The sequence below is a fragment of the Crotalus tigris genome, unplaced genomic scaffold (assembly GCF_016545835.1).
Source record: "Crotalus tigris isolate CLP2741 ecotype Arizona unplaced genomic scaffold, ASM1654583v1 scf7180000018275.596634, whole genome shotgun sequence".
Lineage (NCBI taxonomy): Eukaryota > Metazoa > Chordata > Lepidosauria > Squamata > Viperidae > Crotalus > Crotalus tigris.
Window position 1 is genome coordinate 302,583 of NW_024096919.1, and position 27,055 is coordinate 329,637.

The following is a 27,055-nucleotide window of genomic DNA, read 5'->3' on the forward strand; positions in this document are numbered from 1 at the left end:
AGATCAAACATTCAGAATGCCTCGAGGGAAGATAAGCAGATGATTATGCCACATAAAGCGATTCTACGACTCTTACAGCTAAAAAGAGATGGGGCCGAGAAGCCTCCAAAATGTTTTGCAGCAAAAGTCAAAATCAACCGCTGCAGAGCCAAATCCAGGTTTCATTTCCATGCATTTCATTTCCTGGTTCGCCTCCCATCCGAACAGGTTTGGAGAACTCAGAAGTTCTTTTGCACATTAGCGCAGGACGTCCAAACTTCGCGCAGGCTCCCACCGCCTAGACGGGTGGGGCTGGGCAACGTGGGCTGCCTTTTGAACAGGCAATTAGACATTGCGTCATCAACGTGCGCCGCTCTTTCCTCGCTGCTGGTGCTAAGAGGACGGGCAGCGGCCGGAGACATGAGCGGGCTGGCTCTGCTTTTGCGAGCAGCGCGAACAGCGTTCCCATCCGGGGCCAGGCTGTTTCGCACCGGCTGCTTTCGGCCCGCTTTTGTTAAGGAGCTTTTCATGGGAAACTTCCAAGGGGTGAGGCCGCCGAAAGCTTCGTGGTTTCCTTGGGCTGGGGACGTTGGGATTTAAGGGGTGGAGAGTAAGATCCAGGTTTCCAGCGTCTCAGGAAATCCCTTGGCGAAGCAGGGATCTGCTTTTTAACTGCGGATGGTGATTCTCATGTTAGAATTAGGGGGGGGGAACCATCTTTTCTCCTCTATTGTGTTTTAGCTCGACTTCAGTTCTCAGCGTTTGTAGCTATGTAGATGTTGGAGATGATACCTGTAGTAGCTTCAAATAAGCTGTAGCTATGTTTGGGAAGGGAGGGATCCACGCATGTAAGTGATGATTTTTATTAGATTCCACTCAGACGGCAGACCTGAGGATAATGGTGTTCAGCTTTTCAAGGTCAATTATTAAACAGTATGAGATGGATAGATTAGATAGATAGATAGATAGATAGATAGATAGATAGATAGATAGATAGATAGATAGATAGATAGATAGATAGATAGATAGATAGATAGATAGACAGACAGACAGACAGACAGACAGACAGACAGACAGACAGACAGGCTTTCCTTAGCAGTGGTAATTGGGATTGGAATTTCCATTGCTGATACGGTCATAAAGTATAATGTCAAGTGTCACTTAATAATGATGGTAATCCCAGCAGTCCCCATTGCCATCATTAAGTGAGAATCATGGATGGTTAAGCAGGATTTCCTCACAACTTCCTGCCAACACCAACAAGTAAAAGTCAGTGAAGAACTGGCAGTAAATTGCAATTCTCAGACAGCTGACAAGCAGGCCAAAGGGCAGATAAGTGGCTGCTGCAGTGCTACATTAGTGCAGCTGTGCTGGGAGTGACTAGATAAGATAAGATAACCTTTATTGACATTTTTTACGACACACATCAAAAATGAAATTTAGTTGCCCGTTCTCAAAGTGAACACATACATTGACACACACCTAAATATACTATATACAACATATACTATATACAACATATGTATAGACCTACACCCCTACATATACGCACCATATGAATATTAAACACTGTCCATCTTGAATATATAACGGAAGGAGAAGCTTGAGACTTCACAAGGTTTATTCTGTATGGAACGAAACGGGCTGATTCTGGATGTTCTGGTTCGGATACCACAGAGCCCCCCTCCTCCCAGAAGGTAACAAGGACTAGTGCTGATAAGGGAAGCAGCCAGGGTAGGAATGGCTGTAGGATGCAAGAGGGTGTATAGGGGGCTACTTTGGCATCACACAAGTGGGCATATATTATGGAGTGCAGGCAGTGATGCTACGAGTGGATGCACATTGCATCTCTGGCATCTTGTATTCTGTAGCTGGACTCCTTGGGAGAAAAAGCACTGGGAAGGAGCAACTTACTAGAGCAACTTCTAGAAATTTCCTAGCGTTTTTGGACTTGGTTGGTGTTCATGTGTTTTGCCACTCTTCTGCTTGTTTGTCCTACCTAGTGACTCTTGCAATTATTACACCATATGTTGTAGATAACTCCTGTTTTTTCCCCTGAAGCTGCTGTGTTTTTTGGTTTACTTAGGATGTTTTGAAAGTTTTAGTTGGCTTGTCATTTTGTAGTTGGTTACAAATATTCTCCTTTATTAGTAACTTTCTTATGAGTTAGATATTACTATAGAGAACTGGGTTACAGGAGGGAAATTAATGGTCAATATTTTAATGTATTATCAAACTATTTTCCAAAAATCAGCACTCTCAGTTTTCAAAGAACTTTAGATATATGGTATTTGAATCGTGAATTAGTGAACTTGGTATACACTAAGGATATTTTCTTGCAACACTACAAAAATGTTTGCTATTGTTTTCTTCAATGTTTTTGCCTTCCCAGCCTAGTATATAATCCTATTCCCTGTAATCTCCTATTCATATCAAATGTACACTTTTCTGAGGTGGTCTCCCATGGAGAATGAGACACGCACACAGCAGGTATCTCGGGATGGGAGCCCAGAGCTGACTCTTGCACCCTATTTTATTGTTACTAAGGTTTTTACATCATACAGCGTAAGCAAAAGACGTATATAGGGGTGGTTACAATATATCAAATAACAGACACTTTCCAGATGCAAGGCTACAGCAGTCTGTCCAAATGGTTGATGAATGCATCCTGTGTCTGAAACAGACCGTTTGTTATCTCAGGCCCTTGTGGGAGATGTCCATGGGTATTTGTGCAATTAATCCCACATCTCCTCCTTTTCTGTTTTTTCTTTAATGTTACTCACTTCCAGTTCCAGAAGGGATCTTGATTCACTGATTAAGGCGTCCTTCCTAGTGGAGGGCGTAACATTTTTGCACATTTGCAGGAGGGAGGGAATACATTGAATGCAACAACATAGCAATACAAATAATATCAAAATGGTTACTATAATAGAAATCAAAGATCGTAGCCAGGATCCATCCGGTAGCCAGGACCAAAGGGCACCCCAGATATCCACGGTGCCTGATCCATCGCTGTGTAAGGGATTATTTTATAGCAGAAATTCCATTTTCCTGACTGTAGCAGAAATATTAGGTTGAAAATCATGTATATACATACTACAATGAGAATGAATTAAAGCACACACACCGCCTTTTGCTGCTAAAATAATATCTAAAGCATACCGATTTTGCAAAACTACTTCCCTTATTTCCCCCATTTCTTGATTAATCATTTTAATGCTGTTGATTGTTTCATTAAACATATGAACAGTCCAATTGTTAAGCAAATGAAGGTCCCTATAGTTCATGGCAACTCCTAGATTGGGTAGAATCCCTCTGCTGATTTGAGTCTCTAAACTACCACCCAATGTTAGGGGTGGATCCGAGGAACCAGTATCACGTTTGTTCCGCAGGCGTCCATCAGGGAGATGAGGCAAGGCATATACAGCAGGGGTCAAAAGGCCCAGTGTACAGGTGCCTTTCCAATCCTTAGGCACCTGGCGATAGGCTCTACGGCCACATAATAGCCACATATCGGGTAACTCATAATAACCCTGGTGAGACTCATTAGCAAATGTTATTATGGATTCCATGTCAAGGCAAGCCATGTAGGTACTGATGTTTGTCCATTGATTGCTTCAATAAGTGTCATTTATCTTAGTAAGGTTGCTTTTGATGGATTTGCATTTCTTTGCTGAATTCCATATAATAACTTGTTGACAATTACTATAAGTTCCCAAATAAATGGCAGTACGGAATAGTCCTGTGCTATAAAAACAAAATCTGGCAGGTTCCATTATACGAGCGCCCACAGCATATGTCATATTCAATGTCTCTGTAGTTATGCTCCACAGCTGCTTCCATCCTGTTTCATTGAACGGGATGGCATGGAAAATAAGGCCACCACGACTGTCACCAGGAATTTGCATGCAGATCCAACAGTTCGTGACGTTAAGTGTAAGAGCAGTGCGCCTGGCATCCCGTACAAAAGCATTAAAAGCCCACAGTCCCTGATCCTCATATGCCTGGCTGAGGTGGTGTACGTTGAGCCATATAAGGACGAACACAACGAGCTGGAGTCCAAACGATCTCGCCATGGTCGTCTATTGCAGCATAGCCTCGACCCCAGGTAATGAGGGAGGCAGGCCCTTTCCAGGTGGGATCAGGCAAACGTTGATAGTATACCTGGGGGCGTGAAGAATCTGTGGGAGAAGCAGAAAAATGCCTGCTTGCGGCAGTTGAGCCAGGGGTGCCAGAAACATTCAAAAAGTTTAAGGTAAAAAGTACAAGATTAAGAGTGTTTTGTATCCCAGGCAAGCCGGGGGTATTTTCCCCTTTCTTTTTTGCATGCATGTCTAGAGCCCTTTTTACGGTCTGATTGGCTCGTTCCACGATCGCTTGACCAGTGGAGTTATATGGAATGCCATTGATTAAAAAAGGCATCACCAGTTTTTGCGGAGTAATTTGCTTTGTTAGTGCCAATAGATCAAAGGAAGAATTCCCAGAGTGAGGTGCATATGCAGCCTCTGGAATGGGTGGTGCTGGACGTGGTAATAAGACCAAGCGTGCCCCCGTATCCCCCCGGTTCATTGTGACAGGGAGATTGGTATAAAATTGGACTTTTAGGGTGTCTTTATACGTGGGATCTATCAAACCTGGAAGCACAAACACTCCTTGTTCCCGAGCAACAGGTGTGGGAAGGATTATTGCCTCCGTTTCCGGAGGCAAGGGTCCAGAATAAAGGGTTTCAGCAACCGTGAGTAGGTTAGGAAAAGTAACAGAAAGATCAGAAGCCAATTTTAAATCAATGCCAGAAAAATATTGCGAAGCTGGAGTAAGATCTGAAAAGGATGCAGCCTTTGGAGAGGGGTTAGCTACAGACCCCTTTGTTAGTTTAACAGGGAACAACTCTGTCTCGGATAGTTCAGAAACGCTTAAATCACCATTGTTTAAAGCCTTTTGAAAAGCACCACGGATGATTCCGGGCCGGGAGAGAAGTGGCAACGTGGCAGGAACAGGAGAGGCTGTTTGCTGTTTATCAGGATCCATAAAATTTGCAGGGGCCGAAGGAGGGTTAAAACCAGCTCCAGGGGGTAAGGGAGTGGCCAACATAACAGACGGATTTTTATACGGTGGAGGGTCTAATAAAGGCTGATGAGGCGAGTCAGCATGGGTTTGAATCAGGATATAGGCAATTTTCCAAAGGCACAAAATCTCTGCTGGGGCTCTTGGAGACTGATGGAGAACGGTGCCAATTTTCCTCCATGTATCTACTTTTAAAGATCCAGACTCCGGATAGGATGAGCAGTTAGCCCATACGTAAGCAAGCAATTTAACAGCCTCAGATTTAGAAAGGTAACGGGTTAATTTCTGTTCCTGATCAGTAAGATACATGCTGCTTTTGAGCGTGAGACATTCCACCCCCCATACTTACGAAGAGGAGTCAGTTACCAGCAACTTCGTCGGGTGCACCAAGCCTATTCCAGGCGATAAGTAAAGGGTCGGCAGGGACGTATCCCTCAGTGGATCACGTCGGGGTCACCAGATGAGGTGGTCTCCCATGGAGAATGAGACACGCACGCAGCAGGTATCTCGGGATGGGAGCCCAGAGCTGACTCTTGCACCCTATTTTATTGTTACTAAGGTTTTTACATCATACAGCGTAAGCAAAAGACGTATATAGGGGTGGTTACAATATATCAAATAACAGACACTTTCCAGATGCAAGGCTACAGCAGGTGTTCTTATCAGAGTCTGTCCAAATGGTTGATGAATGCATCCTGTGTCTGAAACAGACCGTTTGTTATCTCAGGCCCTTGTGGGAGATGTCCATGGGCATTTGTGCAATTAATCCCACACTTTTCCCAAAAGGTTTCCACAATTTTGGCCACGACTGTACTAAGCCAGGCTGACTCTGCTTAATTTCTGGGCCCAGTCAACATCACCTCTTGAGGCAAGGATCTACAAAGTACTTTTAAATATTGCTCAGTCATTTTGTGTAAAATCTTATCACATTAACAAGAGAAAGGTAGCCAGCTCGGTCTAAGCAATTATATAGCTTTTCAAAAATATTGTAGAAATACCAGACACCAATAAGAATATTCAGATCTCAGTAGTTATAATTAAGGAATATATCTTCTGAAGGAAGGAATAGATCAGCTGTATTCATTCTTGCTTGCAACTTTCAAGGTTTGTTTCAATAAGACTTTTGTCCTAGATTGACACTGAAACAATCTTGGTCACTCTATTGCAGGGGTTCTCAACCTTGGCAACTTTAAGACTTGTGGACTTCAACACCCAGAATTCCTCAGCCAGCTTTGCTGGCTGAGGAATTCTGGGAATTGAAGTCCACAAGTCTTAAAGTTGCCAAGGTTGAGAACCCCTGCGAGTCTATTGGATGACCTTTACCGGGAAAAGAACATGGAGTGTATACATTTGTTAATTCTTTTGAAACTTTTGAGCAAGTTTTCATACTAACAGTAGTATCATTGTGTGGAGAGTTGAGTTCTGTGTGGGTGCTACTGATTTTTCATGGTTTTACCACTCCTTGTACATCTTCTCCAGAAATTGTGCTGGTTGTGGGGAATGTGGGAGGGATTTAAACCCCATAGCAATTATATTATGGAATTCTGTCTTATCACCCAATTATTCATCATCTGTATAGATACGGTAAGCAAAGTAATGCAGAGGTGTAGGGCTCATCTGCATCTTTCATTTCCAGCAATCTTTATAGGTTATTTCCTGTCATTATAATCACTTACAAAGTCTTTCTGACATCTCGTTTTGAATATTTTGGAGCAGAGGTGAAATTAATGGGAGTTCTACTAGTTTCTCCTTCTATCCAGAGCAACAGGTAGAATAGTAAAACTATGTACCAGTCTTTTGTAATATGGATATACCTCTATCCAAAGATAAGCCCTGCTTGTGGGTTGGTAGATTGCAGCACTACTGGGAGCTTTAGTCCACCTCCTTCCTCTGTCCCATCAAACTGTCAGTTGGGCTATTTGGGACAGAGGTTGGTCAGTCTTACAGAAGACTGGTGGACTGGCAGATAGATTTTCTGTTTGTGTCAGTTGCATTTTCAGGAGACTAATAGACCATGTGAGGAGCTACCAGGGTAGAGCACCTCTGCATCAACAACCCATCATTTGACCAGTTTGAAAACAGGCCAAAGCCTCCATCTCAAGCACTCGCTTATACAAGTCTGGCCATTCACATTTGCCCAAGCCTTCTTCAACAAATTAGTTTTCTGCACAAAAGCTGGTACAAAAGAAGGCATTCCACACCCAACCTCTCTTCACCATCCTCCCATGGGCAGATCCCTGTTTCATTGCTGTGCCAGAGTAGGGGTTCAGAGTAGAGGTCAACATTTCTTTAAATCAGACACCACATTAGACCAAAGAAGCTTAGGACTGCCATGAATAATATACCATAGAATTCTGCACCATAAATATATTCATTACACACAGTGCTATCTCTGTTCTTCATCATATCACAGTGAAATTATTGAAGGTGCTTAATCAGTAGCTGCCTGATTAGGGAAGGTCTCTAATCTAAAGGTCTGGGACATTCTGTGTTGTTGTAGCAACTGCATTTGGAACAGCCTCCTTCCCAAGGTTGGATGGACCCAACCTTGCTGGCCTTTCTTAAGACCCTGAAAACCTGTTTTTTCTCTGGTATTGATTGGGTCAGAACTTTGGATAAATGTGTCCTGAAGTGACTTTTAATTAGTATATGCTGTGGCTTCACCTTTATCTTATCTTGAAATGTTCTCTGTGTTTTGGTATTGATTTTTCTGATGCATCTCTACTTAATTTTATAATAAATTGTCTTATAACCACAAATAAGCCACCAAAGATTACGATAGAGGGAAAGATGATTTTGAGACTATTTAAATATTTCACATCTGAAAGAGACAAAACACTTTTTAAAGGAGAGGATCGCTACAGCTTGAGCAGAAGGAACTTCTATCAGTTGAGCTTCAAAGTACATGACACTATAGAAAATGCAAATGAGCTTCTGAAGTGTTGAAAGAGAGATGATTAGAAGTTACCATTTCCCTTTTCCTTAAATTATATGGCTCATTCCTGGATAAACAATATCTGCTTTCTTATGAAATAGTGATAAAGCATTAAGTTTAGTAGTAAGATCAGATACCTAGTAGGCTGCAGGTGGGTTTCCCATCTCATGATATCTTCAAGCAGAGACTAGTCCAGGGGTTCTCAACCTTGGCAACTTTAAGACTTGTGGACTTCAACTCCCAGAATTCCTCAGCCAGCTTTGCTGGCTGAGAATTCTGGGAGTTGAAGTCCACAAGTCTTAAAGTTGCCAAGGTTGAGAACCCCTGGACAGCTGACTTGCAGAAAGCTGAACTCAATCACTTAAATGGCCCTGACCATTTCTTTGAACACCATAAACAACTTTTTTTTTTTTTTTTTACAAAAAAGGTCATTAAAATCTGTCATTTCAGAAGGAAGTATTTCCTTATCCTGAAATTAGCAATGAAGAATTGGAAGAAATCAATGACTTCGTAGCACCAGTGGAAAAATTCTTCCAGGAAGAAGGTACAATTTTGCCCTCCTGAGGACTTTTTTTTTAAAAAAAATCTTTTTCTGAAAGGGTTTTCATCATGCCAAATATAAAAATAAAATATAATACTAACAAATGTCCAAGGTTGCTTATCTGTATTTTTTTTTTTTTTTTTTTTTAGCAAAAAGTGAAAAATAGCAAGAATCATCCTAAGGAGTTTTATTAATGCTGTGCTGGAACCTGCATCTGTACTTTTTCAGAAAGCTATCTTTTTTTTCTCCTTTATTCTCTTGAGTGTTTGAAAAATTATTTCAAATGTTTGCTGATGGCATTTTGGGACATATTTTTAATATCTGAGGCTTACTTCTGTTAAAAAGAAATGTTCCTTCATGTTCTTCCAAATTTAGCTGAAATTTGGAAGCCAGAATGGTTGTGAACAGCCGGAGAAATAACACTAAAACAAAAGAAAGATATTCACATAAATCAGGGGTAGGCAATTAATTTTCCCAAAGAGCCATGTAAGAAACTGGGACTATTGTGGAGGGCTGAACCAATAGGTTGAGCTTAATTCTGCTCAATGTTAATGTTATCACTTTATAAAAAGTAGCAAATTATATGGCTTTGATTAGCTGCTACCAGTAAGAATACATGTTATTTACATTTGATCTCTAATTTCCGATTGACTTCATGTGATCCAGACAGAGATAGCCAAAAGGCCGGTTGTGGCTTGGGGGCCATAAAATACCCAGGCCTGACATAAATCCTTTGCTAACTTCATAACTAAATAAGTATAAGTCACTAAAATTGAATGAACAAGCTTGTTTCTGTTGTGACTGTTTGCTGAAATAATCTTAACTATTGAGTCATCTAATTATCGATCAGATATAATCTATGTTTTCTCATGTTCCTTAGTGGATTCTAAGAAAATTGATCAAGATGCTAAAATTCCACAAGAAACTCTTAATGGGCTAAAGAATCTGGGGCTTTTTGGCATGCAGATACCAGAGGAATATGGTGAGTGAAAATGAATGTATTTTTCCCTCTTTGGGAGCAAGAAATACTTTGATCATTTATACATTTATTTATACATATTTACATATTTTTTATTTTAGTTTCCTCCTATATAGGTTTTTAATTATTTACCTCCAAGAATTGAAAATCTTCTTGTTTCCTTGTAGATTTAAAATTTCTATTTGTGTTTGAGTTGATGTAGTAGTGCTGTTTCTTTGAAGTATTTGGGGGCTAGTAAAGTTGAAATATTTACTTACAGTTATTATTACTAGTAGCCTTGTTCAAAAGAACATGATTCTTCCAGGAAATCCCTTAATACACGTTTACATAAATTAGCATATACAATCATAAGATATTCCCCATCTTTCCGTCTCTTGCCTAAACCAGGGGTAGGCAACCTTGGCTCTTTTATGACTCGTGGATTTTCAACTCCCAGAATTCCTGAGCCAGCCATGCTGAGGGCAAAGGGAAAGATTTCCAAGCTGAGCCATATCTCATAGCTGGTAATGAAAGCAAGATTATAGAATAAGGCATTGGAGTCTTCATGACAGATGTGTAAAAAAAGAAACCCTATATAGAGTTGCTATATATTGGTGAAACAGAATGAAAACAGGTATTAAATAATATTTTATGGGGAACAAACTTGACAGAAAGTTGGCTATATTTCTGTTTAGGTGCTTAAGGGATAAGACTGAGCTTTCTATAAGATTCGGTTGCAGAACAGTGCCTTGGAGTTTGTTGGGACTCGAACACAGAACTTTTCTGCAACTCTTTAAAAGAAGTACCATATATACTTGCATATAAAACCATCTATGGATAAACTGACCTCTGAATTGTTAACCAAAATAGCATAAAAATATGCCAAGCGCAATTTTGTGTGTATATGTGGTGGGGAGGGGTTGGAACTAAAATATTTGCTTATTCACAAGTATATACGATATATATTTTTCCTGTCAGTCTCAGGAGAAGATTTACAGTTTTAAAGAGCTGCAGACAGGTGCAGACACTGAGGCTGGACCTGCAACTGAAATATTGTATAGTAAGCAATCCCAAACAGAGTCAGTACTTTTTTTTTCTTTACTTTTATAAACACAGAAAGTATTTTCTAAGAAAATAAAAACCTCAGTTAATTTAAAAGGTTTTTAAAAATCAGAAAGCAATTTTATTTATTTTTTGTGTTGTACACATTTTTTTTTTTTGTTCGATTACATCTTTTCCAGGTGGCCTTGGTCTTTCAAACACAATGTATGCCCGTCTAGGAGAAATAACTTCTCAAGATGGAGCTATTGCTGTAACTTTGGCAGCTCATCAGGCTATAGGGCTAAAGGTAATTTTTCCTTTTTTAATATATTAATTTGTGTTTATCTAAGGCCATAAGAGTTAGTGTTTCAAATCTGGAGATAATAGGAAAATTGTGTGTGTGTGTGTGTGTGTGAGAGAGAGAGAGAGAGAGAGAGAGAGAGAGAGAGAGAGAGAGAGAGAGAGAGAGAGAGAGAGAGAGAGAGAGAGAGAGAGAGAGATTCAATTTAAGGTTGATGATAAATTGAAATCTTAGATTTGAGCAATAATGAGTAAGATTCTCAACTCCATTTTTATAAACGTTGAGAGCAATTTGTGTAATAAGTATTAGGCCAAAACAAAAGCAGCATGGACTTAATTCAGTTTAGATAAATACATTTAACTTCTGAGAAATTTTAAAATTTAGTATGTACTAATTCATACAGTTTTCTGAAGAGTTTACGTTAGCTCTTAATGAAATTGCCTTCATTACCTAACTGAATGATCATCATGTCAGTGCCCCTTTTGTTTAATAATTTCTGGAAACAGGTGCTGTGCCAGTTTAGGAAGACTTGCTATGCATGAAGCCATGATACTCAGATTATCCCAAAGGTGTTTTTTCACAAGGCAACTGGACTTTCTTGCTTTGTGAAAAAGCACCTTTGGGATAACTATGACCTGGATGGCTGAGAATCTCCATAGACACGACACTCAGAATACCACTTCCTGGAATGACATGGCCCACAGGAATAGCTTGTTTCTGGATCATTAAAATTTAGGATCACATAATTAAAAAATGCTTCCCTGTCTAACTGGTTGGTTTGTTTGCTATTGGCAGGGGCTCCTACTTGAAGGCACTGAGGAACAGAAGAAAAAGTATCTACCTAAACTGGCCTCTGGGGAGCACATTGCAGCATTTTGTCTCACAGAACCAGGAAGGTAGCATTTTTGTAATAAACTCATTAAAAGATTAAATTTATTTACAGATGAGATTGATCCCTGGTGAGAAAGATTTCCAATCAAGAACTGGCCCTGTGGCCTTAGCTAAGCCATTTTCTGCTTCCTATTTGCATTTATCAGAATAATGCTAACCCACTTGGGTGATTAACAAATATGCTCACCCTGGTGTCTGGGACAAACCTTGTGAGAATGGGAGAAGTCTTGTTCATTGAAAAAAGGTGTCCAAGAGGGCAGGCTTCCTCTCTTCCCTCACCACAGACAGATATGCCTACAGACAAGTATAACCTTTCATTTTATCAGAAGCTCAGAGTTGTAGATATTTACCCATGTCACAAAACAATTGCAGAGATGCAAGAAGAAATTCTTGCTAAACTTTGAATGATCTAAGGCAGTAAATACCATATTTAATTAATTCCCACCCCACAAACACATTGACATTCCATTTATATATCTTAGAGCAGTGATGGCGAACCTTTTAGAGACCAAGTGCCCAAAAACTGGCCCCGCCCCACTCCACCCCCTGCCCCCACCCCACCTGCCTGCAGGGCAACTCACAGCCTCCAGGGCCTGCCGCAGATCGCCCAGGCAGCCCAGCAGCACCATGGCAGCCACAACCTCTGCCCATGCCCCACAGCATCAACTGTGCGTGATGGGGCGTGAGAGCAGAGTCTTGTCTATGTTGCCTGGCTGTCAACGTCCTTGGCTGCGCTGCTCCACGTGGGCCACGCTCAGGGGTGACTCCTCCAGGGAGGCTGCTGGTGAGGAGGGGGTCACAGGAGCAATGGCACATGTGCTGGGGCAATGGCACGTGTGCCCATAGAGAGGGCTCTGGGTGCCACCTCTGGCACCCGTGCCATAGTTCGCCACCACTGTCTTAAAGTATGAAATTAGGTGAATAAAAGCATTACATCAATATTAATTAAAAATTAGGATGTCAATATTACACTTTGTTATTGCTTAGAGAGACATTTCTTAAGTGAGTTTTGCCCCATTTTATGACCTTTCTTGCCACAGTTGTTAAGTTCATCACTGCAATTGTTAAGTTAGTAACATGTTTGTTAAGTGATTCTGGCTTCCCCATTGACTTTACTTGCCAGAAGGTCACAAAAGGTGATCATATGACCCCAGGACACTGCAACTGTCATAGATATGAGTCCATTGCCAAATGTCCGAATTTTGATCACATGACCATGGGTATGTTGCAACAGTCATTAGTGTGGAAAAACGGTCATACATCACTTTTTTCAGTGCCGTTGTAACTTTAAACGGTCCCTAAACGAACGGTTGTATGTTGAGGACCACCTGTAATTCTTGCTGTGTTTTTAATCTGTTCTTAGAATCTGAATGAACCGTGTCCGCATATGTAATTACATTTTTCTTACTGGAATTGCTCCAACGTGACAAACACTTGAGAGAGAAGCCGGAGGGCATGCACACAATTATTGTGCCTTTAAAATAGGAAGACTGTCTTATATTTAGCTTGAAAGAAAAGACAAAGGACAGACAAGTTGGGGGAGCAGGCTCTGCTGAAACCATGAGGGTGAGGCAAAAGGGAAGCACCTTGCTGTTGAATGATAGCAGCAACAGACTGAAAGGGAGATAGGAAAAATGTCGCTGTCCTGCTTCTTACTCAAGGGGAGCTAATAGTCTCTTCCCCGTGTCAATTTTTCCACAACTAGCTGATAGATCAGTGATGGCGAACCTTTTAGAGACCGAGTGCCCAAACTGCAACCCAAAACCCACTTACTTATCACCGGGTGCCAGGTGGGCGTGGCCCACTGGGTGGGCGTGGTTGTGATGGTCATGGCAGATTGGGTGGGAGTGGCCAAGATGGGCATGATCACCTCGATGTTGCTCGTGGGGAGGGATACCTGTGGGGTTGGGGGAGATCCAGGGGGTCTCTGCCAGGTGGGGAGGTGGTCGGGATGCTCATCCTGCGGGGTGAGGCGAGACAGGGCAGGGGTGCCATTGTCAGAGGGCAAGGTGAGGCAGGGGCCGGGGCGGCTGCTGCCTGACACCATCGGCCCCTGCACACAGAGGCCAGCGAGCACATGGGTGCTGGGATGCAACCAGCCATGTGGGACCTCAGCGAGTTAGTGGGCGGCTGGTTGAAGAGGGACGGTTGCCATCTCCAGGGCATGGCCTGTGTGACCGCAGAGAGGGCTCTGAGTGCCGCCTCTGGCACACGTGCCATAGGTTCGCCAGCACTGTGATAGATGATCCAGAGAGTTTATAAGCTGCTTTTTTTTTTCAAAGGGCCAGGACAATCACAAAGGCATATGACAAGGCCAAAAGCTTCACTCAGAGAAAGGCATAGTGAAATTGCAATGAATGCAGGCCACCCTGTCATCATTCTGAGAGACCCTCCCCTGTGGGTCTTGACACAAATTCCAGAGAGCAAAGCTGGGCAGTTTTCTTCTGTGGGTGGAAGCTTCAGGCAAGGTGGAGAAACTGTTGCCACTTATCCTGCATGAGAGTATCTGACAGTGACCATCTTTGTGTACAAATTTGTTTGCCTGTCTTTCTATTGGGTGTACATTAAGTTCCCATTTGTTGTTACTCAAAGGAGCAATTTAAGAACCATTTTAAGGAATTATTTTAAATGTTTGGAAGAATAATAATGCCTATCCTTTTCAGATTTAGATTTCTCTGGACAGGGAAAGGGTTTTGAGTTCAGCTACCAAATCTCATTTTCTTGATTTACCCGTATTTCAGTGGAAGCGATGCTGCATCCATTCAGACCAGAGCCACCTTGAGTGAAGATGGAAAGCATTACATGTTAAATGGTTCAAAGGTACAGAACAGGCTATTTTGTCAATGTCGATTTAACCAACGCGATTTACGTGTCTAGAGAGAAAGCTAGCTGGATGATATCAGCCTTTTTACAAGAGTGAATTGCACAAATACTAAAATAACCTAATAAGAAAGCAAGTGTATCCAAAGGTGCTTTTCTTTGTGTGAACTTTCTAACCATTTAGTGTTTTAAAAGGATTCATTTCCCAGTGTTGAATCCAGTTTGTCAGATCTGTATTCACCCTTCGGTAATTATTTCCGAAGAGAAAATGTTACGGATGAATACTAAAGATACAACATCTGCTTATCAGTTCTTACGTATTTAGTGAAGTAACTTTCATTTTTCTTCTGAGTGGGACATAAAATGTGTTCTTTTCTTTCAATTGCAGGTATGGATATCCAATGGTGGTATTGCAGATATCTTTACTGTGTTTGCAAAAACCGATATTGTTGATAAAGATGGTGCATTCAAAGACAAAATTACTGCTTTCATTGTAGAAAGAGCTTTTGGTGGAATCACTAATGGAAAAGCAGAGGATAAACTGGGTATACGTGGATCTAATAGTAAGAATTGCATTCACATTATTTTGGAAGTTACAAGTGCAAATTATTTACTAAACCTCAAAAGCAATTCCAGTGTTTTTGCCAACAAGTTTTTCTCTAAAATGTCTGGGACAGAAATTTTTTAATTGGCAAAAAACTATATGCATATATTTTCTGAAAATTTTTAGTTGCATGATCACATTCACATTTTTACTTCATATCTGCATTTAGAATATTTGCAATTTTCCAAGTAAAACCCCACTGCCATTATTATCCTCTTCTGTAAAATGTATCCTTCATTAACTGAAGTTAGTGGCAGATGGTGGGACTTCATATGCCATTTTTTTATGTCCTTTTGTCATCTTTGTCGTGCTGAAAATAACATTGTATCAGAAACTTAATGTAATTTATGATTTGTGCAATTATACCTACCATTCAGCATAAGCATATGATAGGAAATGGATATTTTTGTAGGATGCATTCCACACAAATAATGTTTAGGATGACTAATGTCACATCAGCTCTTAGCACACGTTATATTAGTTTGTAATTGTATAGGAGTCTAGAACAGGGATCATCTTTTTTCATAGCATCTACGTTAATTAATCTTTAAGGTATTACATTACATATTACATTCTAGTTCTTTAAGTAGCACTTTTTGATAAATTAAATGAATTAGTCCTGAACACAGGACACAGCATCTGGAGGCATAGAATTGCACACACACCTCCTCTCATCATCTCAGTCTTTTTATATCTGCTATTCACCTCATTGAGAACCCGCATCTAATTGGAATTTTTCAAATATAACACATAGTCCTGTTGGCAACAGCCACAGGTTATGTCTAAACTGGGGAATGGGAAGAGTTGGAAATTAGAATGGTGGGCTCCCTAATTAATCTTGGGCTTCACTCCTAGTCTTGAAATCTTCAAGTCTTTTGATTTCATTATACTTTTCAATCTTGCAGCTTGTGAAGTTCACTTTGAAAATACAAAGGTTCCTATAGAGAATGTTATTGGAGAAGTTGGAGGAGGGTTTAAGGTAAGAGGTAGAGATAATGCCGTACACTTCATTGTGACACTTAGAGTGAATTTCAAATTACCCTTAATCACAAGATACCTTGATCAATTGTCCAAAATTCCAGCTAAATGAAAAACCCCACTCTTGGTTTTGAATAAAAGGGAACTCTGGGAGAAAAACCATTTGCATCTTCCTTATACCCATCTGTATTTCAGGTTGCAATGAATATTCTAAACAGTGGAAGGTTTAGCATGGGCAGTGCCTCTGCTGGAATGCTTAAGAAACTGATCGGTAAGGCTAAGCTTCTAGATTGCCAAGTTCAGTTAAAGATCTTGTGTTGGGACCTTTTGTGCAAAGATTACTGTCATATCCTTATATATATATTAGTTTTGGCGATTGCATCTGTTTGCTGTAGTATTTTCTTTAGGAATTACATGCAGATCTTTATTTTGATCTCAGCTGAGATTTTTATTTATTAGTGCAGCAATCCCAAAGATGCTTTTTCACGAGGCAATTGGACTTTCTTGTTTTTCTTTCACTTCTCATCCAAGAAGCTTCTTCAGCTCTGACTGGGATGGTGGGGAATGGATTTATTTAAATCCTTCCATTTAAATATTTATTTAACTCTTTCCGTTCCCCACCATCCAGTCAGAGCTGAAGAAGCTTCTTGGTTGAGAAGCGAAATGTCTTCAGAGAAAAACAAAGTCCAGTTGCCTCATGAAGAAGCATCTTTGGGGCAACTATGATCTGGATGACTGAGAATCTCCATAGACATTAGTGCAGCAAGTTACAAAGTTGAGAAAGGTGCTAGAGAGAAAGTTTGTAATTAATACCTTTGTAAGGCTAGGTCAGGGGTAGGCAACTAAGCTATGCTGACTCAGGAATTCTGGGAGTTAAAGTCCACGTGTCATAAAAGAGCCGAGGTTGCCTACCCCTGGGCTAAATGGACCCTGGAGTGATGTTCTAAGGGAGTTGTGGTTTGGAGAAACTCTAAAATTTCTCAAGATGTCCTGATAATGCTGTTTGTATGTATAATTTTTAATGAAAATCACACGGTTTGGTGGAGAAAACAAGTTTCTATTGTGCTATAGAGACTCATAAATACCTACTACGTGGGGACTTGGAACCATTACCTTCTTTTTACTCAATCTCCTGGAAATGATTTGCCTATGATGATTAGGCAGGGTTTTGTTGTTGTTTTGTTACAGAGCACACATTACATTTAAAAACAAACTGTATGTGTCCTGGGCTCAAAAAGAGTATTCTTTGTTTACCTACTTTATACAACTGTTTGGAAGAAAAACATGTGCAAGCCATTGAAAAAACTTTTTTTTTTAATTTTAACTGAGGTAAATATGAATGCTTAAAATGAACTTTGCCTTTAAATCTCCTGAAGTTCATATCATTCTTTTTTGTATTTGAAATAAATGAACATAAAGTCATTAAAATAATATTTTGAAACATGGCAATTACATTTCACATCAGTGAAATTAGGCAACTACTGTCAGTGATCTCAATATAAATTTGTAAATATAAAAACAATTGATACTGCATTGATGGTGCCACAAATTGATGCAAAAGTTTCATTGGGATTGCAGTGTAAGTATAGTCCATCTGAGAGATGAGTCAGTTTCATTTGTTACATTAATTCTAAATTGCTTTTTATTGACACATTTAAACAATATGTTGCTTTTCAGACTCAGTCCTAATACATAGGCTTATTCAATTGCCTCCTTTTCTCACTTTTTCAAGAAATGACTGCAGAATATGCTTGTACAAGAAAACAGTTCAATAAAAACCTGAGTGAATTTGGATTAATTCAGGTAAATAAGAAATTGTTTAATTTATTTGAGAAATACTAAGGAATTTAACATGCTTTGAGCAACATCAAATTGTAACAATTGTTTAAAAAATTACAGTACAGTAGTTGTAAATAAAATAAATTATTGCAAGTTTTATAAGAATCATGTATTAGATCATAATTTCTTGAAACTAAGAAGTTCTAATCTTATTTTTAATTTATGCAGAATATTTAAATATAATGGATTTTTTAAATGAATCTTCCAGGAGAAATTTGCCCTTATGGCTAGGAAAGCTTATGTAATGGAAAGCATGGCCTATCTCACTGCAGGAATGATGGACAGGCCAGGAATCCCAGATTGCTCGGTTGAAGCTGCCATTGTTAAAGTAAGCTTTATTGAGATATTGGTGTAAGGCTAGAAATATTTCTGCTAATGTTCAAAAGCAAGAAATCTATAATATATTTTTCCTTTTCTTCATTTCTAACTATTCTAGTTAAATACTTTTGTTTGGTTGTATCAATTCAGTTCTTTTTTGTTGTTATGTGACTGCTTATCTGCAAAACTCTGTACATCTAATTGAAATGAAAACAATAGAATAGAATAGAATAGAATAGAATAGAATAGAATAGAATAGAATAGAATAGAATAGAAGAATAGGAATAGAATAGAATAGAATAGAATAGAATAGAATAGAATAGAATAGAATAGAATAGAATAGAATAGAATAGAATAGAATAGAAGCTTGAAGGGACCTTGGAGGTTTTCTAGTCTAGCCCCCTGCTCAAGCAGGAGAACCTACCATATCAGATAAGTGACTGTCCAGTCTCTTCTTAAAAACCTCCGATGATGGAGCGCCCACGATTTCTGAAGGCAAGCTGTTCCACTGGCTAATTGTCCTCACTGTCAGGAAGTTTCTCCTTAATTCCAGGTTGCTTCTCTCTTTGATCAGTTTCCAACCATTGTTTCTTATCTTGCCTTCTGGTGCTTTGGAGAATAGTTTGGCCCGTTCTTCTTTGTAGCAGCTCCTCAAATATTGGAATACTGCTATCAGGTCACCCCTATTTCTTCTTTTCTTTAGGCTAGCCAAACCCAAATCCTGTAGCCGTTCTTCATATGTTTTAGTCTCCAGGTCTTGGATCATCTTAGTTGTTCTTCTCTGAATTTTTTCCAAGGTCTCAATATCTTTTTTGTGATTGGCTGCAGTATTCCAGGTGTGGTCTCACTAGGGTTTTATAAAGTGGTGCTAATACTTCATGTGATCTTGATTCTGTGCCTCTGTTTATACAACCCAGGATTGTATTAGCTTTTTTGTCTGCTGCTGCACATTGTTGGTTCATAGTCAAGTGATCGTCCACTAGGACTTCAAGGTCCTTCTCACAATTACTGTTTTTGAGCCAGGTCTCACCTAATCTGTACTTATATCTTTGATTTTTCCTGCCTAAATGTAACGCTTTGCTTTTCTCCACATTAAAACTCATTTTGTTGGATAGGGCCCATTATTCCAGTTTGCCAGTTACTAAGAATTTACTATATTGTAAGTTGACCATAAATCCCAATATAAGTCATTTGTTTTAGATGGGTTCCCAAATGCAGGTAGGATTGTAGAAATTATCAGTCAAAGTAATGCAAATTTCATTGCATTGATTTCACAAATTAATGCAAATTTATTCAAATTCAGTTGGGGCTTTGCGTATCTTATGTGTCCACTTGTTTAGCTTTATTCATATCACACATGAATGCTATATAGAGAACGTTCATTCTGTGAGAACGTTGAGAACTGACTCTGGTTCTCAGAATATTGCTTTTCAGTGGCACTAAAGAATGGCTATATCAGAATTGGAGTATTGTAGAATTTCTAGCAGTATAAATATCTCAAATAGCAATAGCACTTAGACTTATATACTGCTCTGTAGTGCTTTACATCACTCTTTAAGCAGTTTTATAGAGTCAGCATATTGCCCCCAACAGTCTGGGTCCTCATTTTACCAACCTCGGAAGGATGGAAGGCTGAGTCAACCCTGAACTGGTCAGGATCAAACACCTGACAGTGGGCAGTGTTAGCCTGCAAGACTGCATTTTAACCACTGCACCACCATGGTTCAGCAGAAGATAGCAAAAAAAAAAAAAAAATCAGAACATATTCCATAGGAACATAACTTGGTAGCATATTCCTGTTTGCTTAGTCCAGAAGTCTAAAATGAATGCATTTTTATTATGAACAACACTTGCGAGAGGCAAAAAGTAATAGCTCATATCTTCACATTCTGTAGAATTCAGCAGTTGTTATTCATAAATCTATCCCCATTTTAAAAGCCCATGCTATTTTTCATAATTCCAGATATGGTTTGACATCTTCATCCCACTAGCATGAAAAAAATTAATAATAACTTAAACTAAAGTGCTTCTTATATTGCTAAGTTGTTTTTTTTAAAAAAAAAAAACAACCACTCACTTATGTAAGAATAACCGTTTTTTTTCCTACGATTACGGACAGGTGTTCAGTTCTGAAGGTGCTTGGGTTTGTGTGAGTGAAGCACTACAAATTCTTGGAGGCCTTGGCTACATAAAAGACTATCCGTATGAGCGCTATCTCCGGGATTGTAGGATACTTATGATTTTTGAGGTAAATATGAATTCTTATAGTTACGTTTTCAGAGAAAATCATAACAACTATTCCATAGTCTTATAACAGTAAGGAACTTTTAAACGTTGAACAACATTTAAATGTATCTTTGCAAGCTGTTGACAGAAATAACACTTAATACAAGTCTGACTTTAGTACAGATTTAAATTGCTCAAATATTTCTGTTTCTGTTTCAGGGAACAAATGAAGTTTTGAGGATGTATATTGCTTTGACAGGCATGCAATATGCAGGCAAAATCTTAACTGAAAAACTAAAGTATGTAATTCTTTTAAATAATCATATTAACTGAATTAATACTGGATGTAGATTGAAAATTGATCAGTAGGAACAGCACTAAAGGAAAATAATGCTTCCGACTTTTTTTTTCTTGAAGATATGCAGCTTGCATTAATGGATCGTTTTAATAATGGTCCATTTGTATTATTCTGGAAAGATAGTTTTAAAGTAAGTTTTACTAGATGATGTTACCTAGTTTGGGTAATGAAATGTCTGCAACAGCCAAGTTCAGAGAGCACCAAGGACCCCTCATTTCAACCCTGTGCTACAAATATTCTCCTTTAAAGTTAAGCCTATTGTAACTTGATGAAAACTACAAAATATGTTTGTTATATTAGTCATTTAACTAATGATGCTGTGAATTGGAATCAATTCAGTAGAAAGGGTATGTAATCAAGGAAACTCGAGGCAGCTTATCTGATAATAAGGATTCTGCAGATGAGAACTCGCTGTTTCTGCTGATACCACAGTAGCTATGATATGTCAGAATGTTTACCTATACAGGCAGTCCTTCACTTATGACAGTTGAACCCAAAATTTTCATTGTTAAATGAGTTTTGCCCATTTTATAACCTTTTCTACCACAGATGTTAAGTGAATCTGGCTTTTCTGTTGACTTTGCCTGCCAAAAGGTTACAAAATGTGATCACATGACTCCATCATAAATACATATAGCTGCCAGGAGTCTCAGTTTTGATCACACGACCATAGCATATGCAGCGGTTGTAGTCATAAATCTCTTTTTTCAGAGCCGCTGTAACTTCAAAGAAGTAAATGGTTGTAAGTCAAGGACTACCTGTATCATGTTTGAAAATATTGAAAGGATTAAGAAATGAAGGCCATGATCTTTCTAATCCAGACCAGGATATAAGATGAGGCCAACATAGCTGTGGCTTATGTAGTAGTAGTAGTAGTAGTAGTAGTAGTAGTAGTAGTAGTAGTAGTGGTAGTAGTGGTAGTAGTAGTAGTTGTTGTTGTTGGAAGTGATCTTGGAGGTCTTCTAGTCCAACCCCCTGCTCAGGCAGGAAACTCTATAACATTTCCAACAAATGGCTGTCCAGTCTCTTCTTAAAAACTTCCAGTGATTAATTGTTCCAACTGTCAGAAAGTTTCTCCTTAGTTCTAGGTTGCTTCTCTCCTTGATTAGTTTCCATCCGTTGCTTCTTGTCCTGCCTTCAGGCGCTTTGGAGAATAGCTTGACTCCCTCTTCTTTGTGGCAGCCCCTGAAATATTGGAACACAGCTATCATGTCCCCCCTTGTCCTTCTCTTCATTAGACTAGACATACCCAAATATTGTGAATTTGTTGTAGATTACCTCATTTATTGTATTGTTACTCCATTTCTGTTTGTTTTGTTCATAGAGTTTTACTTATATTGTTTTCTTGCTGATTATTGTAAGCCACCCAGAATAATGTACTGTGTGTAAGATGGGCAGCCAAATCAATTTGGTGGGTAGTTGGTAGGTTAAAAGTAAATCCAGGCATATACAAAGCACATTTCAGAGACAACTGATACTTTGACAGTGGCCATCAAAGCAGCCAAGACAGTTTGATCCCTCTTAATTCATTGCATTTGGGGCATCTTAGGTTTGGCTGAAGTTTAAGATGCCTTTTCACCTCGTGCCACTGAATACCCGAATACCCCCCAAAAGCAGGAGTCTCATTTTTTTTTTCAAAGCAGAGCTCTTGTCACATCATACTTAAGGCTGCTCCTGTGCTGACAAGTGTGGCTCCCTGCCCTCCAACTCTCCTCATGAACCGAAGCTGCAGCAGTTTGGAGGAATAAAAAGTAGTGGGAAACAAATATTGAATAAACTGAGTACTTAGGTGAAGAAGAAGAAGAAAAGGACAGTTATGCACAGTATTACATGGGTACACCATTTAATACAATTATTCCCCTGCAGAGAATTCAAGAAAAGAAACGTAAAAGTGATATGGAATCTACTTGTGGGCAGGCTATTTGGCAGCAAGCCTCCAAGCATAGAAGTAATTGGGCGTGGAGGAGAAGTTCATCCCAGTCTCAAAGTAAGTGTTCCGTGTAGAAAAATGATACACCTATTACAGTCCTCCAGGCTTTTTAGTGCAATACCAAATTCTTCCATTTATTACCTAGGAAACAAAATACGGTTGATTTCACATAGTTTAGGCCAGTATTTTCCAACCTTGGCAATTTTAAAAGGTATGGATCTCCATTTTCAAAATTCTCTGGCTGCACAGTGGCTGGGGAATGCTATTAGAATTGAAGTTCACACATCTTAAAAAAGTTGCTAAGATTGAAAAGCACACTTTGATCATTTAAGTCCTTTATTGGTGAAATTGCCCCCTTCTGTGCAGTCTAGCTGCTGTAGTTCCTTCTTAAAGGGGGAATAGCCCATTTGGCTATGAAGGGACTTTTTTTTTTTTACAAATGATCCTTTGTAGCTTCTGGTGGTGGGTTGTTTTTTTTTAGGGGGATAAAAATAAACTGAACTAGGAAACATAACAGTAGTATTCTTGTGATTTTGAGCCTGGCTACATGGAGTCACGTTACCATTAAATGCAAGTATCTTTGGGGTTAGTTCAGCCAGGATCTTAATCTGGAAATAGCCAACTGTTGGATTTGCATGGTACATTTGATATTTCACTGATTCAGTTAAGTACATCCTGCAAATTGGCTGCCAATAGCTTTCCTGCATCTTGGAAAACTTGCCTGGAGAACTTGGGACTGTCCACATAAAAAGCATGTGTAATATTTTGTACAGTCCTCTTAAGAAAATATCTCTTTGTCTAACTATTTTTTACTGAATTGAGTTTGCTGATTTCCAGCTTCAATGTATTTTTCCCCATGATAATTTTTGTATGCTTAATTCTTGCTGCTGTCAATGAAATCTTTTTTCAAATGATTAATATTTTACCTACTATTCACATTTTAGAAAAGGAATTATATAAATAAGATAAAATTAATTTGGTGTTTACATTGGAGTTTTTGCGTAAGCTTAGAAACTCATTGCTTCACTGAGAAATTGTTAAATCTATGCAACTATTTGTATTTACCAAATCCTATATCAGTTAATAAAAATACAAACCAAGTTGCGGTTGGAGTACTTTACTAAACTACCTTATAATGCTTCATTACATGGAGTTCGATGTGTGAAGAGCTAAATGACCCTTCTATGGAATAAGGAGCATTTATTTGAAATGTGTATTTCAATTGGCTGCAGATGCAAAGCTGATAAAAGTTACTAGCTGAGCATGGTCATTTTTACTAGCCCCCATGAGTTCTTCAGCCTGCATGCAATTAAGAAAGCAAATATATTTTCTGGGTTGGTAGTAGAATGGAAAGGATTATCAAAAAGAAAACTTAAAAGATAATCTCATTGCAAAAACTATGTTAAAGCATTAACTCTGCTTTGGTTTCTTTAACATCTTTAAAAACATATCTTCTTCCTTCTGACCACTTACACTCTCTTTTTAATAAAAAGCCTGCTTGTATTAAAATCAACAAACCAACAAAACCAACTTATTTTCTTGACATATTGATTTTGAATAGCTATCTACGTTGTGTGCATAATATGAGCCATTAAAGTCAAGACCAAAAAAATTTACCCAGTTATGTAAATATGTATCTTATGATCATGTCTCAAGTTGAGATGAAAATAGTGTTTAATTTTTTTTTCTTTGCAGGAAAGTGTCGAAAAACTTGAACAAAACATCTTTGAATTTGGAAAGATAGTTGAAAGTTTACTAATAAGGTTTGGCAAGGTAAACATGGTTTGATCAGAATAATAAATCAGAGGGTTTTTTTATTTGTCTTCTCACTTTTTTGTTGTTATGTCCTAATCTAGGGAAATTAAATGTCTGACATCCTTCCACTAAAACACTACCATACATAAATCTGGTTGTTTTCCATAATCTGATAATTTTGAAATTAATATAGCCTACAAGATGCATATCAGTATAGCAATACAATGATTACTATATTTGTTTAAAATGATTACAATTCATTATGGCTAGTGATTATTACTGTTTTCTTTAATACTAGACTATTGTGGATGAGCAGATGGTTCTTAAAAAAGTAGCAAACATTGTTATTAATTTATATGCAATGACTGCAGTCATATCCAGGGCTAGCCGATCTATCTGCATTGGTTTGAATAATCATGATCATGAGGTGAGCTTGTTTTACATCTTAATGATATGATGAAATTAAATGTCAATATAATAAAGCAGACAAGAAGGGGGAAATTCAGATTATTTTTACTTTAATTGAAAACAAGGTTTATGTTGATTTCCAGTTATGGTATTATTTAAAAAATAATTAAAAATAATTTTCTTATGGTTATCAGCTAAATGGAGCCCCATGTACAAAGTCTGCATGTAGATATTAGAGATGAACATGCCTAGCATGTTATTTTTGATTATCCTGTGTCCACTAGCAGATGAGCTACAGTAGGCTTTTAAACACTGAATTAGTAAATTTATTCTTCCGCTAGAATTTCGATATTGAAAAGTATGTCTTAAAGCAGAGGTACCCAACCTTTTGGGCACCAGGGACCAGTTACATGGAGACAGGTTTTTCTGTGGACCAGAGGGGGTGTGGTTGTGTGTGCTGCCTGCATCCTATGGATGGGGCTTTCCTTGTTTATGCGGCCTGGTTGCTGGCATACCACGGACCGGGGGTTGGGGACCCCTGTCTTAAAGGACAAAGTCAATGTTTCAAGCTGATTGTCAGATTACAAAACCAAACATTAAACAAAATGTAAAAATAAAAGGATTTTTTTCAGAAGGTTTGAATTTATTATTAGATTCTGATTATTGTACAGGCAACTAATAAAAAAACTCTTCTATTAATCTTTCAAATTTCAGTCATGGAGTTGTTCAGCTGTGAGGCAATAGGCACTATGAAGGGTGGGGGAGGGGGAGGGGGAGAAAGACAAAGCAAGTCAGTTTCTATTTGCTAAACAGATACCTTCTGTACCTAGAGTTCAATAAGCCAATTTTGTGTCCAAACCACATATATCAGGATAACTGCATTAAAATTCTTGGAAGTACACTAATAGCTTAACTGATTTCTAGGTGCTGCTTGCAAATATTTTCTGCACTGAAGCTTGTTTTGAGAATAATTACACAATAGTATCATTACAAAAAGGTAAGTGTTGCAATTGACTTCAGTATTTCTGCTTCAGCTATAACAAAGTATCTTTAAAAATCCTTCAAGTAAAAGTTTATTCCTGGTGATTTCATGGATATGGATATGACATTTTGTTGCCATTGCTGGGAAGATGGCTTGTCATTGTCTTTCCAGGTTTTTTTTTGGGGGGGGGGTCTTCTGGATCTGGCTTATTGATCTGATACCCTCTCAAAATCTTCTATCCAATTATTAACCAGATTTGACCTTGGTCCGCTTCTGAGCCTAGATTGGCCAAGTACCGACAAGATCTGACAAGAATATGTGATTTTAGATTTTGAGACCATCAGGATTTGGGAACTTGCTATCTTTGGTTCTGGGTGGATGGCACTGCCCCACATAGACCCTGTGCACAATCCGGGGATCCTTCTAGACTCACAACTCCTGCTCAATAAGAAGCTAGGAGACCCCGTGCGCAACTTCAGGTTATGTACCAGTTGAACCCGTTCCTTTAGAACGTGGGTCAAAGCAGGCTTTTCATTTTTCCCAACAATACGTTCTTTCCCTTAATTAAGAATATGCACTTGTTGCTATCTGCTTAGCAGCTTGTATATACTGTCTTGTTTCTCATTTAGGTGTTGTCTTTAAAGGAACAATTGCTTCTGTTTCCATTATCTCTAGATTCTCCTGAAAACCTGGATGACAGCATTAAAAAAGTGGCAAATCAGGTGCTGGAAAAAAGAACTTATATTTGTTCGCACCCCCTAAACAGAACTTTCTGAAAGCTGAAAAATATTACTGGAACCAGAGAACAAACATAGTAACTGAATGTATTCAGACTGGATCCTCAGATCTATTCTTATATCTGAGGCAAATTGCATGACTAATAACATATACGGTTTCATATTCTACAGTGCAATTTTATTAAATACAATAAAGTAATAAATTACATACGCCTGCTTCCAGTTGATGATTTACTATCATCTATCTATCTATCCATTCCTTCCTCCTTCCTTCTCTCCTTTCCTTCCCAGCAATAGAAAGTACAGTTCGCTGCTGTACAATACTAAAATATGGATTCCCAATGTTTTTCATCATGGAATGAACACATACATGCAGCAGCAGCAGCAAAA

General features: G+C 38.8%; 2 protein-coding genes across 4 annotated transcripts in view; one reads left to right on the forward strand and one right to left on the reverse strand.

Moving 5' to 3' along the window:
* On the forward strand, positions 1–26,875 carry ACAD9 (acyl-CoA dehydrogenase family member 9). Its single transcript, XM_039349443.1, has 18 exons — positions 1–525; positions 8,429–8,522; positions 9,400–9,501; positions 10,719–10,825; positions 11,615–11,715; positions 14,452–14,530; positions 14,919–15,093; positions 16,040–16,113; positions 16,308–16,383; positions 17,845–17,915; positions 18,160–18,279; positions 20,389–20,517; positions 20,715–20,794; positions 22,720–22,840; positions 24,479–24,556; positions 24,837–24,965; positions 25,871–25,943; positions 26,604–26,875. Exons 1-18 carry the CDS (start codon positions 40–42, stop codon positions 26,702–26,704), a joined length of 2,196 nt encoding a protein of 731 aa, XP_039205377.1. The 5' UTR covers positions 1–39; the 3' UTR covers positions 26,705–26,875.
* CFAP92 (cilia and flagella associated protein 92 (putative)) overlaps positions 25,569–27,055 on the reverse strand; it is a 65,879-nt gene continuing 64,392 nt past the window's right edge. For all 3 annotated transcript variants that reach the window (XM_039349439.1, XM_039349440.1, XM_039349438.1), the window contains one exon: positions 25,569–25,693. The gene's annotated coding sequence lies outside the window, so the exon portion shown is untranslated. The remainder of the gene's footprint in view (positions 25,694–27,055) is intronic.